The 21,796-nt window shown below is 41.3% G+C and overlaps 2 protein-coding genes across 5 annotated transcripts in view; one reads left to right on the forward strand and one right to left on the reverse strand.

Moving 5' to 3' along the window:
- Nucleotides 1-1,922: 1,922 nt before the first annotated feature.
- Nucleotides 1,923-18,274, forward strand: rfx1b (regulatory factor X, 1b (influences HLA class II expression)). 4 transcript variants are annotated; one of them, XM_050044997.1, is made up of 18 exons: nt 1,923-2,060; nt 3,169-3,541; nt 6,987-7,084; nt 7,206-7,295; nt 9,124-9,197; nt 10,038-10,350; nt 10,450-10,631; nt 10,713-10,832; nt 10,951-11,072; nt 11,205-11,323; nt 12,860-12,963; nt 13,069-13,220; nt 13,418-13,515; nt 14,503-14,652; nt 14,755-14,966; nt 16,076-16,229; nt 16,318-16,363; nt 16,442-18,274. In XM_050044997.1, exons 2-18 carry the CDS (start codon nt 3,196-3,198, stop codon nt 16,612-16,614), a joined length of 2,553 nt encoding a protein of 850 aa, XP_049900954.1. In that variant the 5' UTR covers nt 1,923-2,060; nt 3,169-3,195; the 3' UTR covers nt 16,615-18,274. The 4 variants fall into 4 exon arrangements, with proteins under 4 accessions (XP_049900954.1, XP_049900957.1, XP_049900958.1 ...); XM_050045000.1 differs by having other exon boundaries at nt 16,445-18,274; XM_050044998.1 differs by lacking the exon at nt 1,923-2,060 and adding an exon at nt 2,277-3,043.
- A 1,301-nt stretch (nt 18,275-19,575) lies between these two features.
- dcaf15 (DDB1 and CUL4 associated factor 15) overlaps nt 19,576-21,796 on the reverse strand; it is a 12,210-nt gene continuing 9,989 nt past the window's right edge. Inside the window, exon 13 of the mRNA XM_050043569.1 lies at nt 19,576-20,474. Within this exon, the coding sequence (XP_049899526.1) occupies nt 20,419-20,474 (56 nt within the window). The 3' untranslated portion in view covers nt 19,576-20,418. The remainder of the gene's footprint in view (nt 20,475-21,796) is intronic.

Here is a 21,796-nt window from a genome sequence, read left to right on the forward strand (position 1 = left end):
TCCATTCACCTCAAAGATAACTAGGGTGCTAAACATTGATGTTCACTACAAGTGGCACACACAGGCACACCAAGCAAAGATAACAGAGGCCAATGGATGATACTACTGTGACTCAAATCTATTGTCAACTCTGTGATGCGCAGTGTTACAACGTGTATGTTCTCAGAAACCCCACTCACCAGAATTCCACCAGATTCCATCCTTTTTGTGAGTCCATAAATTTTGTGTTTTAATGGTTTTGGCCATTAATGGAGATGTAGAATGGCAACCTCCAAACATCAGATATATATGTCAAATGCTTTGGCTTTGGAATAGACTTGTGAAGATGTCTGATGAAAGACTCCCATGGGCCAGTGAGTTAAAATTCTTATTTTATTTGAACAACATGTTATTTATATTCCAAAACAGGTTTCTCACGTTCCTCATGTATGGAGAAAAATGGTCTGTTTATGTGTGGTATAAACCAAAATTACAACCAGACTGTAGCTCCAATACAGAGCCTTACGGGAAGTATAATTTAAAAAATAGACAAAGATCCTTATGTGCCTAGTTACGCTCAGGAACATTACCATTAGCCTTATAGACCAGTAGGCTTAATGCCACTCCAGAGGGGGACAGACTTTGTTTGCTGTGCAACATAGGTGATATTGAGAATGGAGTTCATTTTTTGTTTTACTGTCTCACATATGAAGACATAAGAGATTGTTTGTTATTAATGAGGGTGAGAGGGTGGTGCAATAAGGTGCAGGCATGTCAAATAATTTGTTAAATACTGGGGGAGGGACTTATGTTTTTTATTTTGCGCTTAGCGGAGTGGCATACAAATATAAATGGCTGTATTTTGTATTTATTTTAGCAACAAAGTCAGGGTTTGGAAGCCGTGTTTTCTTTAATAATTGCCAAAATCATACCATTTATCTCAGCCAGAAACAGTAAAAACAGAAATAATTGTCGGATTTTGAAATTTCCAATGATCCTTGGACACATCATGTCAATAAATGCTTCTGTCAGAAAAAAATAACCAAATCTGAGCTTGAAATAGTGATATTTCTTTGAAATCCCTTGATTCTATGTCTCATTTAAAATTTTGCCAAAAAATAAACTGTTCGAACGAACTAACCAGTATGCATGACGATTGTGGAAAAACAAGGCTTTTTGTTAACTTCAGGATTTTGTCTTCAACTCCTTACTTTCAAACATCAAAGAGTAAGTCTTAAAAATCTAACAAGTAATTTATGATAGAGGGAGGGTCCTGCATATTCTGTCAGTCTCAGGGAGGCTCAAAGAAAAATATTTGTTGCCTTTGGAAGGATAAAAAAAAAGTGACACCCCAGCCAAGCTCCTCTGATAAGTACAGAACAGTTCCTAAGGGATGCACTTTTCAGTAAAATTACCTCCATTTATGTTGATTTCTTTTGGTTGATCACCATTGGTTTGCTGGGCCTTGGATAAAAAGAAAAGTATTTCATTTGGGGACTGGGCAGTAAGATTACATGTACTTTGGGTTGATCACTGCAACGATATGGTGTCTTGTAAACTCATGAGGGTTGGGCACACGGTTCTCTGCATGACACAGAATAAAGAAATCAATCAATGTATATGTTGTCAACTTCAAGCCTAAATGTGCAATATTCATTATTTATATGAGACTATACAGGGGGCGGGGATAAGTGGCGGTGTTTTATGTGCAGTGAATGAAATGAAATTCCTTCATTTTCCATCCATCTTCTTGACATTTTGAGCAATAAAAAAAGTAACATTAGAAGTGGTCATTTGACGTTCGGCTGTGGTGAAAGTGACAGACAGGGACTGTCCACCAATGAGTGAGAGATTAATTTACTGACGCTACGACCACCTCCTACGTCAGCCAATCAGCATTTAGTGTAGGGCGGGGCGAAGACCAGAGGGTAGCAACAGTTGCCCCGGTGAAGGCAAGGCGCCATAGTCACGGTAGTCCTGGCGACAAGAACCAAGCAACGGGAGTCAACAACAACAACCTAGCTAAATCTAAGGAAAAAAACTTCAACGACTAAAAAGGACAATATTGGGATAAACTAGAGGTAAAAAAGTAAAATATTTCTGAATTACCATTTCATTATCTCCTATTATGTACGTGTGCTTGTTTGTACAACCGTCCGCGTTAACGTGAGGTTGGTGGAACGTGTCGGTGATGAAAGTGGTTGCTAGCTTCTTTCCAAACGCAGACCGTTGTTATGGCGATGTCAGATCTTTGATAAGAGCACAAGATGGCGGGTGTGTTGTAGTGCCAATCGTACTTTTTCTGGCTCATTTGTTACAATGTTTATATTTTCTGTTACAGTTTCGTTTACGGTGAAATTATAAGAAGACGTGTCCGGTGGCGTGTTCGTGGATTTAGTTACTGTACAACACGAGTAACTAGCAGTAGCTAATGTGTAGCTGTGTTTCACGTCACAAGTCAACGTGAGCTGCTAGCAGGGGGAAGCTATCACTCTCGCCTTCGGAACTCACTTCTAAAGCAAGCTATCCAGAAACGTTAGATACAGAAAAGCACATGAAACTGCCCACGCGACTCAGCCGCGTATGAGCTGTAAACGCTGCGGTGTGAGTGTAGTGTGTTTCATAATCTTTTTGTGACTTTGAAAAAGTTTTTGCTCTGACATTGAATTCGGCAAGTCACTCCCATGAACACGGTGTGCCGGATGATCATCTGATTGTTTGCCGTGTTGGTTTATGCAGGAGTGGCTTATTTTACAGTGGGAAGGTCTAAAGTTTTGACTGACAGTGGGTTTAATGATTATTATGAGTTTATATCCAAAGGTGATATCTGGTGGCACATTTTCAAATATTCATTCAGTCATTTAGTTGCTCTATTTCACTTGAAACACCATGGTCACAGTCAGTGAAACTTGTTTTGGAAATTTTAATTAATTGCTTTATTGGTGGGTGTTTAAGATGGCAGTGTTTCATACTGGAGCAAACAGGAAAAGCCCTAGACTACTGTTATTCTCGGACAAAAGCTCTACTTCCTCCTCTGGTTTATGTTCCACGTGCACGCACATGTGTAAGCTCACACACTCTAGGTCTGTGCGTTCAAATCAGAGAGGTGAAATAACCTGCAAACAAGTGTGTTGTTATGTGTGTTTGCACCACTTTCATTAATGAGCACCTTCTCTTTTTTATCCACAGAACCAGTGCCTCAAAGCATTGGTTGCCATGGCAACTTCTGGATACTCGGAGGACCTTCAGCCTCAGCAGGCCAACGCAGTAACCATAGCAACACCTGCTGCCACCACACCCTCATCCGCCAAGACGGCACACTTCCTGTCCGAGATCCCACCGACCTCTGGAAACATTGCATCGGCGAACCAATCGGCCGCTGCCTCAAAAACAGGACAGGATGCACTTTGTTCTCAAGCGCCGCCCACCACCCAGAGCCAGAAGGCAGTGGTTCTGACGACTCCCACGCAGCACTATGTAACCCCAGAAATCCAGCATTCTGCAGTCCAGAAAAGTAATGGTCAGAGCAACTCGCCCCAGTACATCATAGTCACTGTGACAGGTGAGACACAGGGGAATGACTGACACATACCTACATAATACACACTGTGCATGTACACATAATACACATTTTCCAGCAGCAGGAGGGCATGATATGGCATGCAGTCTGAGCGAGCTGCAGTTTGTCTCACGAGTCTGTATCCTGGGTGGAAGCAACAGGCTGGATCCAGGTTGGAGACCGGCAGTTTGTCTGGCACATAGTGACGGCTTCCAGTTATCAGTACAGAGCAGAGGTGGTTATAAATGTTTGTTTATACATCTTTAAAATGATGAGAAATGCTCGTCATTTAAGTGCCAGGGTCCATCACGATCTCTTGATGGTTAAATCAAAGTGGTGTCCAACAGTGCTGAAGCAATTAATCCGTTAGTTTATTGACAGAAAATTCTCAACAACTTTGATAGTGGAGTGATTGTTTAAGTCATTTATGAAAGAATAAACCCAGATATTTGCTGGTTCAGGGTTTTAGTAGTTAGGATTTTCTGCTTTCCTGTTTTGCATCATTGCAAATTAAATATCTTTAGGGATCTTTGTACTGTTGGTGTGACCTCACTAATGAACTGGATAATGCCACTGTGGGCTCTACTAAATCGAAATAGATTTTTTTGCACTATTTTTATAAAATTTTATAGAGTAAACAATTATTCAGTTGATGTTTTTTACTTGATGAATAACTAGCACCAGTAATCAGTAATCAAAATTAGAGTATCTTCTCTATAGTAGTTGATCCAGGTCATAATTTTAGCCCCTAAATGCACAAGTGCACAGCCAATTTCTGATCTTTATTCCAAGCCTAGATTTCACTTCACAGAAACACGTTTGAGTGCTATCAACAGACATTTTGGGAACCTTCCGACTGAATTTTGATATAACTATTTGCTGTTACTACTTATGAAGATGATGTTTGTTATTTCAGTGTTTCTCGGTCATGAAGGCTGCAGGCTTTCAGCCTCACAGAGTTGCATTCCATTTTTATAACAGTCTAATTAGATGGCTTGAAAGAGATCTAAGACCCACCTCGATCGAAAAACCCCTGATGTAGTTTGCCTGTCTGGTTAGATGGTGCATACATTATGAGGACAAAATAAGCTGATGGACTTGGTTGCTAGGCTGCGTAGTCCCAAATGTGGGAGCGTGGATGGTTGATGGATAGAACCTGACTTCACTTCTGCTCTTCTGCTTTTGCTGTTATAGAGAGTCTGTGGTATAATGTCGTTGTTGTTGTTTTCAATTATATTTCATCAACATGGCTTTGAGTGTGCAAGCCAGTCTCAATGGTAGCTAAATGTGTGCATACAAGGCTCTAGACCATTTCCATGTAGTAGTTCAAATGCATTTAGATGAATGCTTTTTCAAAATGTGTCATGCATTAAAAAATGTACTGAATTTCGTCAGTATTTTTAAAATATGGTTTCAACTAGCGGAAATTAGAGAATCGACCCCAACACCGGTGTCTATCTGTAAGTTTATTTTAGGGATGTCTATTAGTAGATCTTTTTGCCTGCTGGTATCAAGTAACACTTTGCACTTTCACCCAGAGTCAGACTCACAGGCCTCAGGCTTGTCTCACTCTCGTGAAGTAGAACTGAGGTAACTGAATAACTGTGCTTATTAAAAAGCTGGCATTCACTCATATCTACAGACTGCAGTAAAAAGACCTGGGCTCTTACTTTGTATTGTGCTTCATAAAAGAGGATACACTTCAGCTATTGTGATTTTTTGTTTCTCTTTATCCATATTTATTGAAAGCAGGCTAAAGTGATGTCTTTAAAGACATCCAGTGAATACAATATAACTATACACAAGGGTTTAATACGGTATCATGTAACATAGAAAGGGAAAATTGTTTTTCTGTTCCGCTGGGACTTCATACTATCAATAACTGTTTTAAATATAAATACATTTTGCGGGATTGTGTAGAAGCAGGCTAGTTTAATTTTTTGTCGATCAAACGGGTGTCTGCAGGTCCTTAAAAATTTAAATTATGCAAGCATTAGGCCTTAAAGTGATTAAATTGTCCTAAATTGAAATTTGTGAGGTCCTAATCACAACAAACATTTTATCTAATTTCATTTATCCATCTTTTTTTGTCAAGATGAGTCAAGCTTTTCTGCGTAAAAGTCCACAGTTCTTATGGTGTAAATCATAAATGCTGCCACTGGACCAAATACTGTCTTTTTAATTATACTTTTGCTTACCTTTTGGCAAAATATAGATTAACCTACCTCTGCACAGGACCACATGTACAGTAATTAGCTGCATACTTTACTGCAATGCTTAAATAAGAAAAAGATCATTTATCCAAACTTTATCTTAAATTTGATTAAAATGATTTTGAAAAAGTCTTAAAAGCATTAAATTTAAGTGTTTGGTACCAGTAGACACCCTTTTAACTTATCAATAAATTGACTATAATTGTAAGTGCTGCCTATATCACATGATGAAAACTGTAAAACTTGTAAACCTGTGCTAAATGTGTCTGTTTTATTGACAACATTTGGTTGGTTGTCATGTTGGCACGCCTCAGAGTTCTGTATTCTGGTCCTAGCTGCAGTTGTCAGAATTTGGTAAAACTAATCAGAACCATGGACCAGAATGGCTTGCATTATAATAGACTGCCTTCATTATTTTATCCAGTCAGCACCCTCATTAGGCATTTCCCCCTCAAATGCATTAATTTAGGTATAAAAGTTGCCACCAGATAGCTTAGTTTATTTAGCTAGAAGCCCATGGGAATCACCATGTAACCTCTAACAATAAGTATTCTTTGCTCTTGAATTATGTCATGAGAGAAATTTAAAGTTGCTCAAACAAAAAGTTATTAACTTTCCAAACTGCCAGTTACGTCTCATTTTAGATCTCACTTTACATCACATATTATAATGAAAAATTAGATTGAGTGGTGGGCTGTGCAGAGTCGTGCTAACTCAAGTGTAACTTCGGGTATGTTTACAGTTAAAGCTGGTTGAAGTAACAGTGAGAGCAGGGCGTTGCAAAAACAGTTAAAGTAAAATGTTTTCTCACCTGAAGGGTATAAGGAAGTGAATATTACCCACTCCTCCGCCCACCCTCCATCCTCTGTTTCCTCCTTCCATCCATCATCCCTCGTGTATCTCTCATTTCCCTCTCTCATTTGATCTGCATGTTTACAAGATGGAGTGATTTCTCCCTCCATCTGGGAGATTAGCTGTCCAAGGCTGTCCTTCTGCATGCAAGATATAAGGATGAAAGCAGAGATGGACAGACACATTCTCTCTCATCCCGTCTATCAGTCTCTCCACAGCTGAGCAAAAACAGTAAACTTAGTTGCAGGATGTTCTGCGGCGGCTGTTATTATGATTTGGAAGCAGTATGTCGTGAGTACTGAAATTGTGGTGACGGTGGCTGGCTTTTATATTGAAATTTGTTCCATCATCTGATTAAAGTTCTCTCCCTCTACCGTTCATAGAGGGCTCTGTTCACTCCAATGACAGTCTGTCAGACTCCAGCCCACCTGCCCCAGGTGTTCCTACTCAGGTGGTCCAACCAGTGCAGACTACCCAACAGGTAAGATGCACACATATACACAAACACTATTAATTTACCATTTGACTACGGAGCAGCGAGTCACAACAAACGGTTGAGCACCCATGGTTCCATCTGACACTGTGGCTTTACCCACCTGCAGAGGTCAGTGTTGCAAGCGGTCTCGCAGGCAGCCAAGAGGATTCAGGCTGGCCACATCAACAACCTACAGTCTGTGCACATTAACCAGGAGGTAAACAGACATACAAAACATTTCCTCTTATCATGAGGTAATCATGACGTATCAAGGTAATTTAATCATGCATGTCTTAGTAATGGCTTTGTCCAGTATCCAAAGATAGAAAGAGAGGGATGTAGGAGAGAAAGCCCTTAGTGCCCTTTAGATGAAACAAGTAATTCCCCACCTGCTTTGCATGTCTTTTCACCTCCAACACCACTGCCTCCAGGGGCTGTCTGAGATGTACCTAAACACTGAACTCTGCAGGTCATGCTGTGTACGGGTGTCAGTGAATGATAAGGATTTTTTTTGGACCACAACCTACATTCATCTATAATGGCAGACTACTAACCCCTACTAACTACCTCTTTGTTTTCCTTGTTGTATTCCTCAAAACCCGCATTTAAACTGTCATGTCTACTAAGAAATGCTCTCAACAACTTAGCTTCTATTTATGTCTGAATATAATAATACAGTAATGATTGTGAGCTGTCAAACAGGTTTCAGACATTGTGCCTGCTCGACTCCTCTGAACAAAAACCCTTTTGACACAGTTATGGAGCACAGCATTCTTTATTCAGTAGGACGACACAATGTGGTGTGAATAGTATTAAAAGAAAAATGGTAGCTATTTCTCATTTGTTCCAGTCCTGCTGTTTGTTTAAAGCCTCTAGTGAAGCTCTAATCTGTGATTTTATATTAACCATGTATGTTGACACTTGTAGCTGCTTGTTATGAACCCACAGAGAATTGATGCCCAGCTCTGCAGTTCACCTCAGAGTCCTGCAGCAGTCTGATTTTTGAGACTTGCTCTTGAAACATAACCACAACGTGCAACACTGCACCCGCCCCGCCACTCGCACATATAACCACTTACTTCTGCAACCTGACCCGACCCAAGCTGCCTACACAGCTCGGTGTATGACCCAAAACCACAAAAACGCATAATAACCATGCGCTCCTTAAATTTTTAAATGATCATTTTGCAACATTTAATTCATGTGAAACTGAGATAATGTATTTTAAATCGAATGTAATTCAAGAAATACAATTTTAATGAATATTTTTTGCTTATTCTCATAATGTTAAGCAGCACATCTCCACAGTTACCATGCCTGTTAGTAACGCACCTGATGAAAGCGGCTCTCATATCCCAGTCGGTACAGAAGACAGATCTGACTCACAGAGACAGCAGTCAGAGGATTAAAGTGTTAAAACATTGAATTATTACTACATTCATTATTTTGTTGTGTATTTATTGTCCAATTCCCACAATCTGACCCGCATGTTGTTTGTTTCACCCAGAACCAAATCCAGAAATACAATTAAGACAAAATACCACCTGCCAATCACCTTTTTTGAAGGTCACCTGCCAGGCACCAGACCTGATGCAGGACTTGTTCACCTCACTTTTATGGCACGTTTTAGCATCATTCAGCTTATTGTTTGGGTTTTTACAGCTTCCACCTTCACTTTTTGGGTTCATTCTCATCTCTCTGAATCCATGATATTTTCCAGTCGCAGCAGCAGGTGGCTGTTCTCACCCAGAAAGCTCTAAAAACCCATTAACTTGCACATAATGACACAGAGACAACTAGTGACTTACTGGTGAACAGCTAAAGAGTTGATGCAGACCAAAACAGAGCTAAAAGGAGAGTGAATATTTAATGCCAATGATGCTCCGTGCTCCTGGATGTGTAATAGACAATTGTTTGCTAACACTTTTGCCATAACTTCATATGGTACAATATGTCAATATTGTGTTTACAGTTTGTGCTGCCTCCAAGTGACCAAATAAAATCAGTGAATGCTGCTTCAAGTCTCCTGTTTGCTTGTTGTCCAGGTGGAGCATGTTTACTCTGGCCAGGTGCAGTATGTGGACGGAGGAGGAGACACGACTTTTACCACATCCACCATGTGAGTAGAAAGGCGCTTGCTCTGTGTGCATGTTGACAACTTTCCTGGGGCCAGGTTTATTAACCCAGCTGAGTACTAGTCTAAGCTTTAGACTGGTTTAAGAATGTCAGGTAAGACGGACCTAATTTTAGGTGGGAAAGGTAGCCACTTTTGTCCCTGTATAGGTAAGCCATGGAGAAAAAGGATCAGAACACTGCAGAGCAAGAATCTGTTTGAACAACAATTTGACTTTCTACTTGTTCTGCTAAAGACCCAATTACTCCAGTTAAAGTTAATGGTAACACTGTTGACATGTTGGTGGATAGTGGTGCCCCCTTTTGAGCCGTAAGAGCTAATGAACAACAACATATAACAACATCCAGTTTTGTTAGCACTCTGGGGGTCACAGGTGTTCCTATTGAAGAGCCATTCTCACGAACATCTATTTTAACAGTTGAAGGTTCAGATCAGATGTGCAACATTTATTTTCAGTCTCTGAGAAGAGCCAACTTGATTTGATAGGAAGAGATTTGCTGTGTAAACTACATGCTACCATTCAGTGTAGCTCCAATAGACAATATTAAACCATCCCTGATGACAGAGCTATACAAGGAGTTAGGTTCCTTTAGTCCACTGTTGATTGTTTATATATCTGGACATTGCCACATTTCATTATATTTCAATATAGTCAAATTGCTTTACAACATTAGTCACAACACTCACAGGGAAGCTTACTGCAAAAGGTAAATTTGTGTCAGTAGGAAGTCTGACGTTATGTTTAAAACAACAAAGACTACATCACACACCTGTGCCTGTTGTACATTTTTAATTTCTGTGTGTGTCTTGTCTTTTTCTGTCCAGTCGATCGAACAACTACCCTTTCTCCGACTCGCCCCTCTACTCCCAGACCCCTCCCACCTCCTCCTCCTCCTACTATGAGGCCACGCCCAGCACCGAGTCAGATATCACCGGCTCTGTGACCTCGCAGCCTGTTACTGTGGCAACAGCAGGAGCCAATAGTGGAGGAGCTGCTGCGGGTGGAGGGGGCTACGTCATTCATGGAGGTTATGTGTTAGGAGGAGGAGGAGCAGCAGTAGCAAGTGGAGGTGGAGGAGGAGGAGGAGGAGGAGCACAGAGTTACTCCAGCCCTAACTCTCGTGCCCCACCTGCTACTGTGAGTACTGAAGTTCAAAGTGAACACTGTATTGGGTTACAGTCTATGATATGAAAGTGAGAAATGACATGAAATTCTGCGACCGTCCATCTTCCCCAGGTGCAGTGGCTGTGTGACAACTACGAGGGGGCGGAGGGGGTGAGCTTACCACGCTGCACCCTCTACTACCACTACCTGCTGCACTGCCAGGAGCAGAAACTAGAACCTGTTAATGCTGCATCCTTCGGTAAACTCATCAGGTCTGTCTTCATGGGGCTACGCACGCGGCGATTAGGGACAAGGTATAAAAACACACATACACACACACGTACATTGAATTTGCCAGACGAAGGCATTGTCATAACTCTTCATGTGTGTTTCAGAGGGAACTCTAAGTACCACTACTATGGTCTGAGGATCAAATCTGGTTCCCCGCTGCTCAGACTGATGGATGAACAACAGCACATGGCGATGAGGCAGCAGCCTTTCTCACAGAAAAACAGGTATCCACACAGGGCTGATTGCTGGTGTCCTGATGTTCACGATGTTACTGCAGTCTGTTTTAAGTGCTCTAACTGCAGCATAAGCTTTGTTTTGATTGATGGGCACTTTGTCCAATAGGATAAAGCCACTTCAGAAGGCACAGGGGATCACTAATGGGGCATCAGGTGGGATGGGTCAGCAGCAGGCGGCAGCACTCTGTGATATTTCGGCGCAGGTGCAACAGTATCAGCAGTTTCTGGGTGAGCAACACCTGCACTCTGAAAAATGTTTACCTTTTTTTTTCCAGCAGTACATTAACAAATGAATACTTTCAACCTGTGTTCTTGGTAATCCCCTATACAAGCTATGAACAGCTGCTTTCTCTTGTTCAGAGGCATCACGGCCGCTGCCAGACTTTGTTGACATTGATGTACAAGATCGAACCCTGCCTGACGGGATCCTTTTAGAACACCTCAAGGCCTTCCAGACTCTCTACAGAGAACACTGTGAGGTAGGCAGTCACGGACACAGACACGTCATGCACAATAGGGCTGCTCGATTATGGCAAAAATCAAAATCACAGATATTTTGGTCAACATTAAAATCACATTTATTAAACCTGATTAGTCATTGACGTTTGAAACATCGTGCATTTATTGAACTTGGAAAAAAAGTATTTCTAACAGAGGCTTTTCTTGAACTTTGAATGTAATTCAACTATAAGTGACTCATTGGACGTAATTCTGACTGTAACAGTTAAAGCACTCATTTACTGGCATGTTGGAATAAAAACAAATGACACAAATGTCAGTAATTTAATGTAGTTCTTCATCGCAAGACTCTGACCTGTTGATAATAGCAAACCTGTAGCTTGCACTCCTTCATACAGAGCAGGCACAACAAACTGACGGCATGTTGTAGCTCAAGCACTTAGACCATATGCCGTAATTTGGTTTTCTCTACGACGCACAGTATGTTTGAGTGTGGTTAGATATCCTCAGCAAGTAGCACTCTGCAGCATTAGTCAATACTTTTACAGCCAAGCTGAGAGCTCTTCCTCATAACTTAAAGGGATATTTCACCATTTTCAGCCAGCTTTACATTATAACAATGTGGGTAGTATGTGTAAATGAGCGGTGATAAACTTCCCTCCTTCTAACCCGTGCCTAGATCTCCCTGCTCTCCTCCCAGCAAAACATCAGTTATAAACCAAGATTCTGTTACTGTGTTACCAATTTCTCGTCTTGAATGTTTTCAGAAACATATTTAAGCTTACTGTTTAACTGTAATAGAGATCGTTTGTTACCAGCCCACCACCACTGCATTATGTCACCTACCAGCAGGAGAATTTATTGGACCGTTGAGGTGCAGCACATCCTGGTAATTGTAGGTTTTCTACCTTTTGAGCAAAAGCAAATGCCACAGCACTTTTCTCTGTTTTCTCTGGTCATGGAGCGCCAATTCTAAAAGTATTTGTGTCTTTTTGCTGCATAGACAGCCTAGTTTTATGAAAAGGCCATCTTTCCACCAGTGAAATATTTCTTAAATGAGAGCTCATCTGCATTAGTTGTAGTAGCAGTCAGTTATTTCCAGGAATAAAGTCACTAGAAGGTCTGAAAAGTCACAAAATCTAGCAAGAAAACATCGCTTTAAGAGCAAGTTGTATGCCAAATTTATAACGCAAGACAAAACGAGAGCATCATCTCAAAACAGAATGCGGCGCAATAGCTGCTCTACCTTGATTATTTTGTTCTCATAATTATTGGAAGCCAAAACGGTAATTGGAAAATAAAATTCAATTAATTGCCCAGCACCAATGCACACTGATGCTAACTTTGTTCTTTGCCCTTGATGTAGATACTGTTGAAACCCAGATTTAATAACAGGTGGCTATATGTTGTCAAAGTTGAAGTGACATTGTTGTATAGCACAGAAGTGTTACATGTTAAGAAAAACATTCTTTACTATCAAAATGTAAAGCAATCATGATGCCAGAAGTGTGGAGACGGTTTAGACACCCCTGTGGTGTTCTGTGTGATCCCTACAGGCCATTCTGGACGTGATGGTCAACCTTCAGTTCACCCTCGTGGAGACGCTGTGGAAATCCTTCTGGAGGTTCAGCCAGAGCAGTGACACAGAATCGCTCAACCTGTAAGTGTCATTAATACACTCAGGCAATCTGATGAAAGAAATACCAGCACATGTCTCATCCAGTGCTGTAACTGAGTGTGGATGGTCCGTCCTCTCCACCTCCAGGCACAATGAGTCTGAGAAGCGTCTGCCCAAATCGTGCCTGGTGGTGCTGTGTAAGTATGAGCCAGTGCTGCGCTGGACGAAAGAGTGCGACAACCTGCTCTACCAGACTCTGGTGGAGATCCTCATCCCTGATGTACTGAGACCCATCCCCAGTGAGTTAATAAAGCCATAATGGGCCTTAGGTACAAAACTGTTCAGTGAGAAAATCAAAACTAATTGACAGATTTACAGCATGCAGGTTTCAATCTGAGGTTTTACCTACCTACACACCTGCGTGTTGAAATATAAATGTAAACCTTTTTCTCCCTATCTCTTTCTCCTCTCCACATCACCACCACCCCTCCCTCAGGTGCCTTAACTCAGGCCATCCGCAACTTTGCCAAGAGTCTTGAGAACTGGTTGACAGGCGCCATGATGAACATCCCAGAGGAGATGGTTCGCATAAAGGTATGTGAGCTCTGCATCTGTTTTTAGATCTTTCTGTTTCATACCTTTACATGGTCAGATGTAAACTGTCCAGATGATGTCTAGATCCCGTTCAGACAGTTCCCACCTGGCATGGCAATCATCTTAAACGTCTCCTACTTTGTGACTGCTTTCTCATTATATTTGATGGGATCTCACTGTAGCTTGGTGAAACATGTTTTTGTATGCACTCTCACATTTTCAGTGCTGTTCTCCTGTAATTGGAAAACCCAGGATGCACTTTACAGTCCCTGCAGGATTTTTTGGGGTTGTTGCGGTTTGAAATGCCTGATTTCACAGCAGCTTTTCTAAAAAAAATTTGATGCATTTTGCAGTGAATATAGGCGGGGGTTTTTTACAGTGTAATTGCTGGGGCAGATGAACACTGAAAAAAGTGCCATACTATCTCGGATCCAGAGCCTGCTATTATGAGCAGTTTGTGTTTCCCACAGAATGAGAATCTATTCGTGATGGTGGGTGGGGGCTGACAGCTGATCGGCGACGATCTGCTGCCATTCAATGCAGCACTGAGAGACCATCTCCATGAGCCGCTCTGCTCCTGCTCTGTCTGTCTAGTTAGCACCAGCTAATGCAGCAGCGACTAATATTCAACACCAAGCCATTAAATGGTTCCAACAACCTCACACTGACACCAAAATGGCTCAACTCTGTTCTTAAATCCACCAATAATTGTTGGGTAACATTAGCTGTGTGATGCTAACAGTTAGCCCAGCTCTTCAGTGAAATCAGATTTTACCCATTATAAATAGATTTGCAGTGAAGTCGTGGTGATTGGACAAAATTTCTAGGTGCACGAAATGCACAGGGTTGGTTGATAAATGTTGCCATCACAACATCCTGCAGGGACTGACTTAAAAACTGAGTGTGAACAGGGCCGTATAGTGCCTTCCCTCTGACATGCACCATCTTATTATAGCCATAATCCTTTCTCCTCCCTCTGTCCTTCAGGTGGTGTGTGTGGGCTCCTTCTCCCAGACGCTTCGCCGCTATACCAGCCTGAACCACCTGGCCCAAGCAGCCCGCGCCGTCCTGCAGAACTCAGCGCAGATCAACCAGATGCTCTCAGACCTCAACAGGGTTGATTTCACTAACGTACAGGTTTGTTCCACTGTCTCCCACCTCCCATCTCTTACTGCACATTAGTGTTTTATGTGAAATAGAGCAGAACTCTGACACAATCCAGCTGTGTCCCCCCCTCAGGAGCAGGCATCCTGGGTATGTCAGTGTGAAGACCGTGTGGTGCAGCGACTGGAGCAAGATTTTAAAATGACTCTGCAGCAGCAAAACTCTCTGGAGCAGTGGGCCACCTGGCTGGACAGTGTTGTCTCTCAGGCCCTAAAGCCCTACGAGCACAACCCTGTCGCTCTACCAAAGGCCGCCAAGGTCTTTCTGCTCAACTGGTCCTTCTATAGGTGAGGGGAAGAAAATAAAACGGGATGTATATAAATATCTGATTTTATGTCAAAGATAATTAAGCAATACCACATGAGAGGGAGTGCTGTTGTACTGAATATCATCTCGGCTGTGATCTGGTGATGACAGTGAGTACAGCATGACCTCAAGCGTGATAACAGTTCTACAATCACTATCTATCAGTTAACAGTAATGAGGGACAACAGATTATGATTTCTTTGTTTATTTAAGCATTTCATTTCACAAATAAGTCCACAGCTGATGGGACTGAACTGCTGCCTAGCATGCATAAACACTCCTGCACATTAGCATTAACTAGCTGCTGTGTGTAAGCTTGGTCTTTAGTCAATCCTGATACATGGTAGAACACTCGACACTTGATTAGTGTCACTTGACAGAAATCAAATAGTTTGCGTTGTTTTCATCATATGCTTCAGCGAAAGGTTTTAGTCGACTCCTGCAGAGACCCCGTACGTTTTTTTACACTACAAGTCTGTTTCTGTTGCGTTTAGTGAAGCGTAATCTGGACTGAAAGCTGTTTAAATTAAACAGATATCCTGCCATTTATGTTTTTAATTTATTAACTGCATCTGCACTGATTAATCAGCTCCCAGTCTGTCTGTGAGCGGCAGACTCCCCTCACTCACTACTGTGGGCTGTGAAATGAATGAATGCATCAATAGATACAAATACTGTCGATTTCTTCCGGGGGAGCTGACATGAAAAATATTTAAGTTCAGTAAATGTCTGTTGTCAGTCAGCCTGGTGAGGGCAATTTAGCTGGCCGCTGTCCTCTCAGCTCCCCAGGAGCAGCTGTTGACAGACGGCTGCCCCAGTGGACAGAGGCAGGTTGGAGTTGGTGTTGATTGAAAGCTACCATCTCCGTGGCAACATGTGTTTATTTTTGTAGTGCTAAATTTGTTACGATCTAAAATAACGTTAGATAACGACCTGACCGTTTGAAAAGGGCTTAGAACACCTGTAAAGTGGAGTGATACGTATAGTTAAAAGTCCAAGTGCTGTTATACTCTATATCGGCCCTTATGGAATGCCTCTTATCCAATTAAATGACTTGGTATGAAATTGTCTTTATTTTCTTTCTCATCAGCTCTATGGTGATCAGGGACCTGACTCTGCGCAGTGCTGCCAGCTTTGGCTCCTTTCACCTGATCCGCCTGCTCTATGATGAGTACATGTACTACCTGATAGAACACAGGGTGGCCCAGGCTAAAGGAGTGACACCCATTGCGGTCATGGGAGAAGTATGTTTTCACTTACAGTTGCATAGTAGCAGTCAGCACTTGATGATATATGTTTATAACATGCTCCAATCCTTGCTCTGTGTTGCAGTTTGCCAGTACCATCAAAAGCCGAATCTCTCCAGACATGGAGAAAGGTAATTCCAGTGCGTTTATCCTCACATGTTTAGTTTCAAGTTATCAGGTCGCTTAATGTCAGTGCCTTTCTTCATCAGAAGAAGAAGAAGACGACGATGAAGACGAGAGTGAGGACGAGGGCGGAGATCTCGTGCTGCAGTCCAGCTCTCTGAGCGCGGTCGACGACGACAAGGACTCGATAGAGCCGCCCGCCAAGCTGCCCAGGACGAGTTTCAACCTGCACGCTCTGTCCGACAGCACACCACCTTAGCCGCTCACTCTTTTAACTATCACACACACATTTCACACACACCTCCGCTTTAACATCCAGTCATCCCATCCTGTCACACTGTGTACGCTTCAGGTTTGCAAAACAGGTGATGTTCGGTGTTGAGTGTGTGGTCGTCTGGTGTGTGTGCACAAGCATGTGAGAAAGCGTGAGCACCCTTTGCCAATTTTGTACTTTTGTGCTGCCATTCTTCTTCTCTTTGCCTTCACCTGCTATTTTACAGTCCTTCCCTCGTTCCCTGTGCCTTCCCTGTTTATCCAGTGGCTAGATGCCAGTAGCCACTCCTGTCCAGCCTCAACTGTATTGTATACAGTATATATATCTATACACATATATATTCTTGATTCCCTCCTGCCCCGCCTTAACCACTGACCTGATTGCTGTGGAGAGATGAGGAGACTCCAGTGTTCTTTATTGTATTCTAAACTCGAAAATATCACTTACCTTGCCTTTAAAGCAATGACTATGCAGGGGAGCTGGACTTAAACAAACAGCACTGTCTGAAATATACATTTTTTAATCTCAGAGTAGCATCTGGAATGATACTGCACCATGGATTTTTGTCGGCACATGGATGTTGATTGACAGCTATTTGTAGATGCCATATTTTACTTGTAATTTCTCATTAATTTGGTCAATTAACTGATAACCCTGTGCCTTTGAGAGATTTCTAGCCTGGAAAAAAAAGAAGCTTGTATTCTATATATTCTGTATCGGTGGATTAATAAATGAAGTTCCTGTGAAGTAGTCTCGGTGTCGTCATGAACTTTTACTAGCTGTGAAAACTAAAAAAGATGAAATGGTGACAGTCAGTTGTGAGGAGTCGGCCCAGTTTGCATCCATCCATCCCTTTTATCTATTCATCATCCATTTGTTCTCTCAAGGTCATCATAATCTCTTTTACACATACTGGAAAGACACGCCGTGGTCTTGCAGTGCAGTGCAAGTTACTGGGCTACAGGACAAGGTCAAAGCTTACCCCACCCAATCACTTACTACACAGTATCCATGGCAACCTTTGTACCATTTAGATGTACCGGCTACAGCTATCTCAAAGTTTTTGTAGTGTAAAAGTAGACGTGTATTTTCTGGGGTATCACTGTTGAACATTTTGTAGATATTCTGTACCTTTTGTGAACACTGTCATATAGCTAAACTATTTGTATGTTGTTTGACCATTATTGCCTTAAACATGTCGTGCCATGTCCACTCTCCAGATTATTGAACTATATTTTTATTGTGATGATGGACCAAGCATGTGAATATGGTGACTTTCTAGATTGGACCCTTTCCAAAGAGCGCCTGCTCAACCAGCAGCTTCTCACTCGGCATGAGCAGATGTTGATTTAATGAAGTGTTGGATGGTCTGACTACCAAGATCCCACCAAAGAGCACTAAACAGAAAACAAGGGTATATTTACTATAACTCACATGGTGAGGGCAGACTATAAAATGAAATCAACTGCGAACTGCGATGTCACTGTTATAAACATGGTGACCTGGATTCTGTCCTTAGCTTGTGCTGCTGAATCTTTTCTAAATGAGGTCCTCTTGATGTTACTCTGAAGACCTTTGTACTTAAATCTGTGATCATTGTTTGTAGCTTTATTCTGTTAACTAAAAGGATGTGATTGCTCTCAAACTTGTGCCAGAATTTTTTATTCTTCCATGGGATCACTCTAGACAATGTTCTTGGTTTCTGCACCACATCACCTACACCAGAGGTTCTGAACCATGTCCCAGATAAGACTGAGATATCCTGTCCTCTAGTCTTTAGTATGGGTCCAAAACTACTAGATCTTTTATTTCCCATGCTTTTGTTTCACCTTTGCTGCCATTTAAATGCCCACTTTTATAACACCCTACACCTTCAGTTTGTAAGGCAAGCTTTCTGTTAAAATGTCAAGTATCAAATACAGTTAATGTTGATGAGATGGTCAGATTTATTCTTTTAAGCATTAGAAACCTCTTCCACAGCCTCAGAAAACATTATGTTACTGTTTTTACAGCCTGAGTAGTATTCTCTTGACAAGAAAACTGAACTTCTATAAAATGTTAGGTTGATTTAAATGAAGCCTACAGTATCTGGAACCATTTGTTACGGGTTGCTAGTGTCTACCAGTTGCAGGGTTCCTACATCTTAACGCAAGTTAGATATAAGACTTTTTTTAAATGCCATTCGGAGTTAAATTAACCCAAAATTGAACAGGAAAAAAAAAAGAACTGAAATCAATTACTGAATATTAGGAACATTTTTGTCCAAATTTTAATTGTAACATAAAACATGACTTTTTTTAGTCAAGCAAGCAGGCAAAAAACAAAAAATCTAGAGTGGAACAAATGTAAAACAATAAACATATTATCATAAACGTTGATTTGAAGGGAGCTTTTTGTAATTTGATTGGATGTGGTTGAAGTATACGTGTTGTTGGTTTGGCTATCCTGATGTGCATTACAATAATGTGAGGGGCATTCGATAATTATTTAAAGGAAAATGATGTCAGTAATTATTTCAGGATTTACAATGCAATGTCAGAACGAAGATTCATAAATTACTATGCCCAATATCTTAGCATATTTAAGACATTTTAATACCAATTAAGGCCTTATTTTTAGATTAACTAATTTAATGATCTGTGGGAACCCTGAGTTGAAACTGTTTAATTTTCCTTGTTTTATTAAAGTAACTAATCGATCAATTTATTTCTTGCATGAAATGATAAAATATTATTTCAGTAAAATGTAATAATTGTCAGTTTTGTCAATATATAGCACTGGCAGTAGTAAATAAATGTCAGTGTTAGGAAAAGGCTAAAAATAAATAATATAGCTAATGGGGTTCAAGCACCACAAATGCAGTTTTCAGGACCCCCAGGTTGGGAACCACTGACCTTCACTGTAGACCGAGTCTCCAGCCGTTAATTCAACAAACTCACAAAAACATTTTAACATTTTATTTTCACAAAATATCCCAAATACAACAGTCTTACTTCCATGCCAGTAAACATACAGCATGTCAACTGGCTGAGCAGCTTACCCCCCCAACAATGCTCTACTTCCATGACAATGGTTTACAAAAAAAAAAAAAAAAAAAAAAAGATGTTTAGAGTCAAGTGATGCAGTACTGGGTTCAGTTTGTCTCGTGTCTTAAATACTGCAGCCTTATGACTCAACACAGCTAGACTGAACTGGTCCAGAAGCAGCAGAATCTGTCAAGTGTAACATACACATTAAACATGCGTACACTCATACAGGTGCGCGCGCACACACACACACACACACACACACACACACACACACACACACACTATTTCTCTGGATGAAATCTCCTTGTGAACATCACACAGGTGCAGTTTATTACATACACTCAGTAACACACACACACACACACACACACACACACACACACACACGAAACACTCGCACTACAATAACAGTACGCCTTTATGTATAAAAATTAAAAGTAAAAACTAAATCTTCGTTCAGTCCAGCTCTTTGTTTTGGTGGTAGAAATAATACAGTACACAGTTACAAAAAAAGAAAAAAGAAAAGATGAAACCTGTAAAAATTAAACAGACCACCTAAAAAAAAAACTTCATCTTTACAGCATTTAGAGCGTTCTGTGATTCCAATTAGACACGTTTAAACTACACGTTACCCGAGGGCAGTCGCTGAACATGTGCAGTTTTGCTCAGATTAAGGTTGAGCTCTGTACTGACGATGAGGCCATGTCGACGTATATCTGTGTGTGCTTTTGTTTCCGTTGCTTTGACACTTCTTCTTTCTTCATAATACAATCCAGGTGCATCGGTCACTGTCTGCCAGCACTTGAAGGGACGAGCCTACAGGTGAGAAGACGAGTGATATTATCCCCAAAAACACATGTAGACAAACAATCAAAATAACAGTTTGCAAGACTGTAAAACATCCCAACAGTAGCTGGGACCTTTGTCATAAATACAGGAGACCAACGTATGTTAAGACTAATCTCAGTGTTTACTGAGAGTTTACTGCAATAAAAAACCTGTGCCACCCAAATTTATGAAACTTTAACCAACAAAAATACTTAATACTACTACTGAATTTATCTGAAACAAACTCTTAACAGAAGTGACAATTACCCACACAGCCTTTTACACTGAAGATATTTTTTATGTCACAAAAGGCAAAGCAGCGTTGTACATAAGAAAATGACTGATGGCTGAATTTAAGGCCCTTTTCACAGCAGACATTTTGGCTACATTCACGTTACAGTGCTTAATGCTCAGCTTCTAGTTTTCCCCAGACCGATCTTTCTGCCTCGCAACTTAAAGCAAAAAATGTCACATTTGTGAGAGACATGTGGGGAACACATGTATGACACAGCAGTGCAAATGTGGAGGATGATGACAATTCCTCATATGTTGCGGAGGGGCTGCCCATTGTACCGGAGGGCAGCTTCCCCAACGGCACTCTCCCAAACAAAAGCACGTGGCAAATTATTATGCACAATGACATCATCGGACCTTCATTTGTTTTGGTATTTATGCCTGTGTTTTTCCTACTGTGTCAAAATGACTTCCGCACATGCTGGCTCACTGTCACAGTGTCATGACTCACTGGGACACTAAAATAGAACAAACGCATTGTTAATAATATTAGTTACACCTGTGGTTTTCCTACGATGACAAGTGTCAAAATGTTTGCTGTGAGCAAGTCCTCTTAGCAACGACATGCCTAAAAGCAACAGAGCGGTCATTAATGTTATTAGTTACGCTTGTTTTTTCCTGTTAAATGTAATTTATTATTAGTAACAAACTGGTGAGATGTTAAAACATGGCTTTATGTCTGACAAACGAAGCAGTGATGTTACAAAGTGTAATTTAATTTAACTGTCAAAACGAAATCAGGGGGCGGCACGTGGTGTGGTGGTTAGCACTGTTGCCTCACAGCAAGAGGGTTGCCGGTTCGATCCCGGGTGTGGGAGCCCTTCTGTGCGGAGTTTGCATGTTCTCCCCGTGTCTGCGTGGGGGCACTCCGGCTTCCTCCCACAGTCCAAAGACATGCAGATTGGGGACTAGGTTAATTGATAACTCTAAATTGTCCATAGGTGTGAATGTGAGCATGAATGGTTGTTTGTCTCTATGTGTCAGCCCTGCGATAGTCTGGCGACCTGTCCAGGGTG

This window comes from Epinephelus moara, chromosome 5 (assembly GCF_006386435.1).
Source record: "Epinephelus moara isolate mb chromosome 5, YSFRI_EMoa_1.0, whole genome shotgun sequence".
Lineage (NCBI taxonomy): Eukaryota > Metazoa > Chordata > Actinopteri > Perciformes > Serranidae > Epinephelus > Epinephelus moara.

Coding starts and splice junctions, on each gene's coding strand:
- rfx1b (XM_050044997.1), top strand. CDS start 3,196: ATGGCAACTTCTGGATACTCGGAGGACCTTCAGCCTCAGCAGGCCAAC. Junction 7,296..9,123: donor CTGTGCACATTAACCAGGAG/GTAAACAGACAT, acceptor CTTGTTGTCCAG/GTGGAGCATGTTTACTCTGG. Junction 14,967..16,075: donor CTCAACTGGTCCTTCTATAG/GTGAGGGGAAGA, acceptor CTTTCTCATCAG/CTCTATGGTGATCAGGGACC.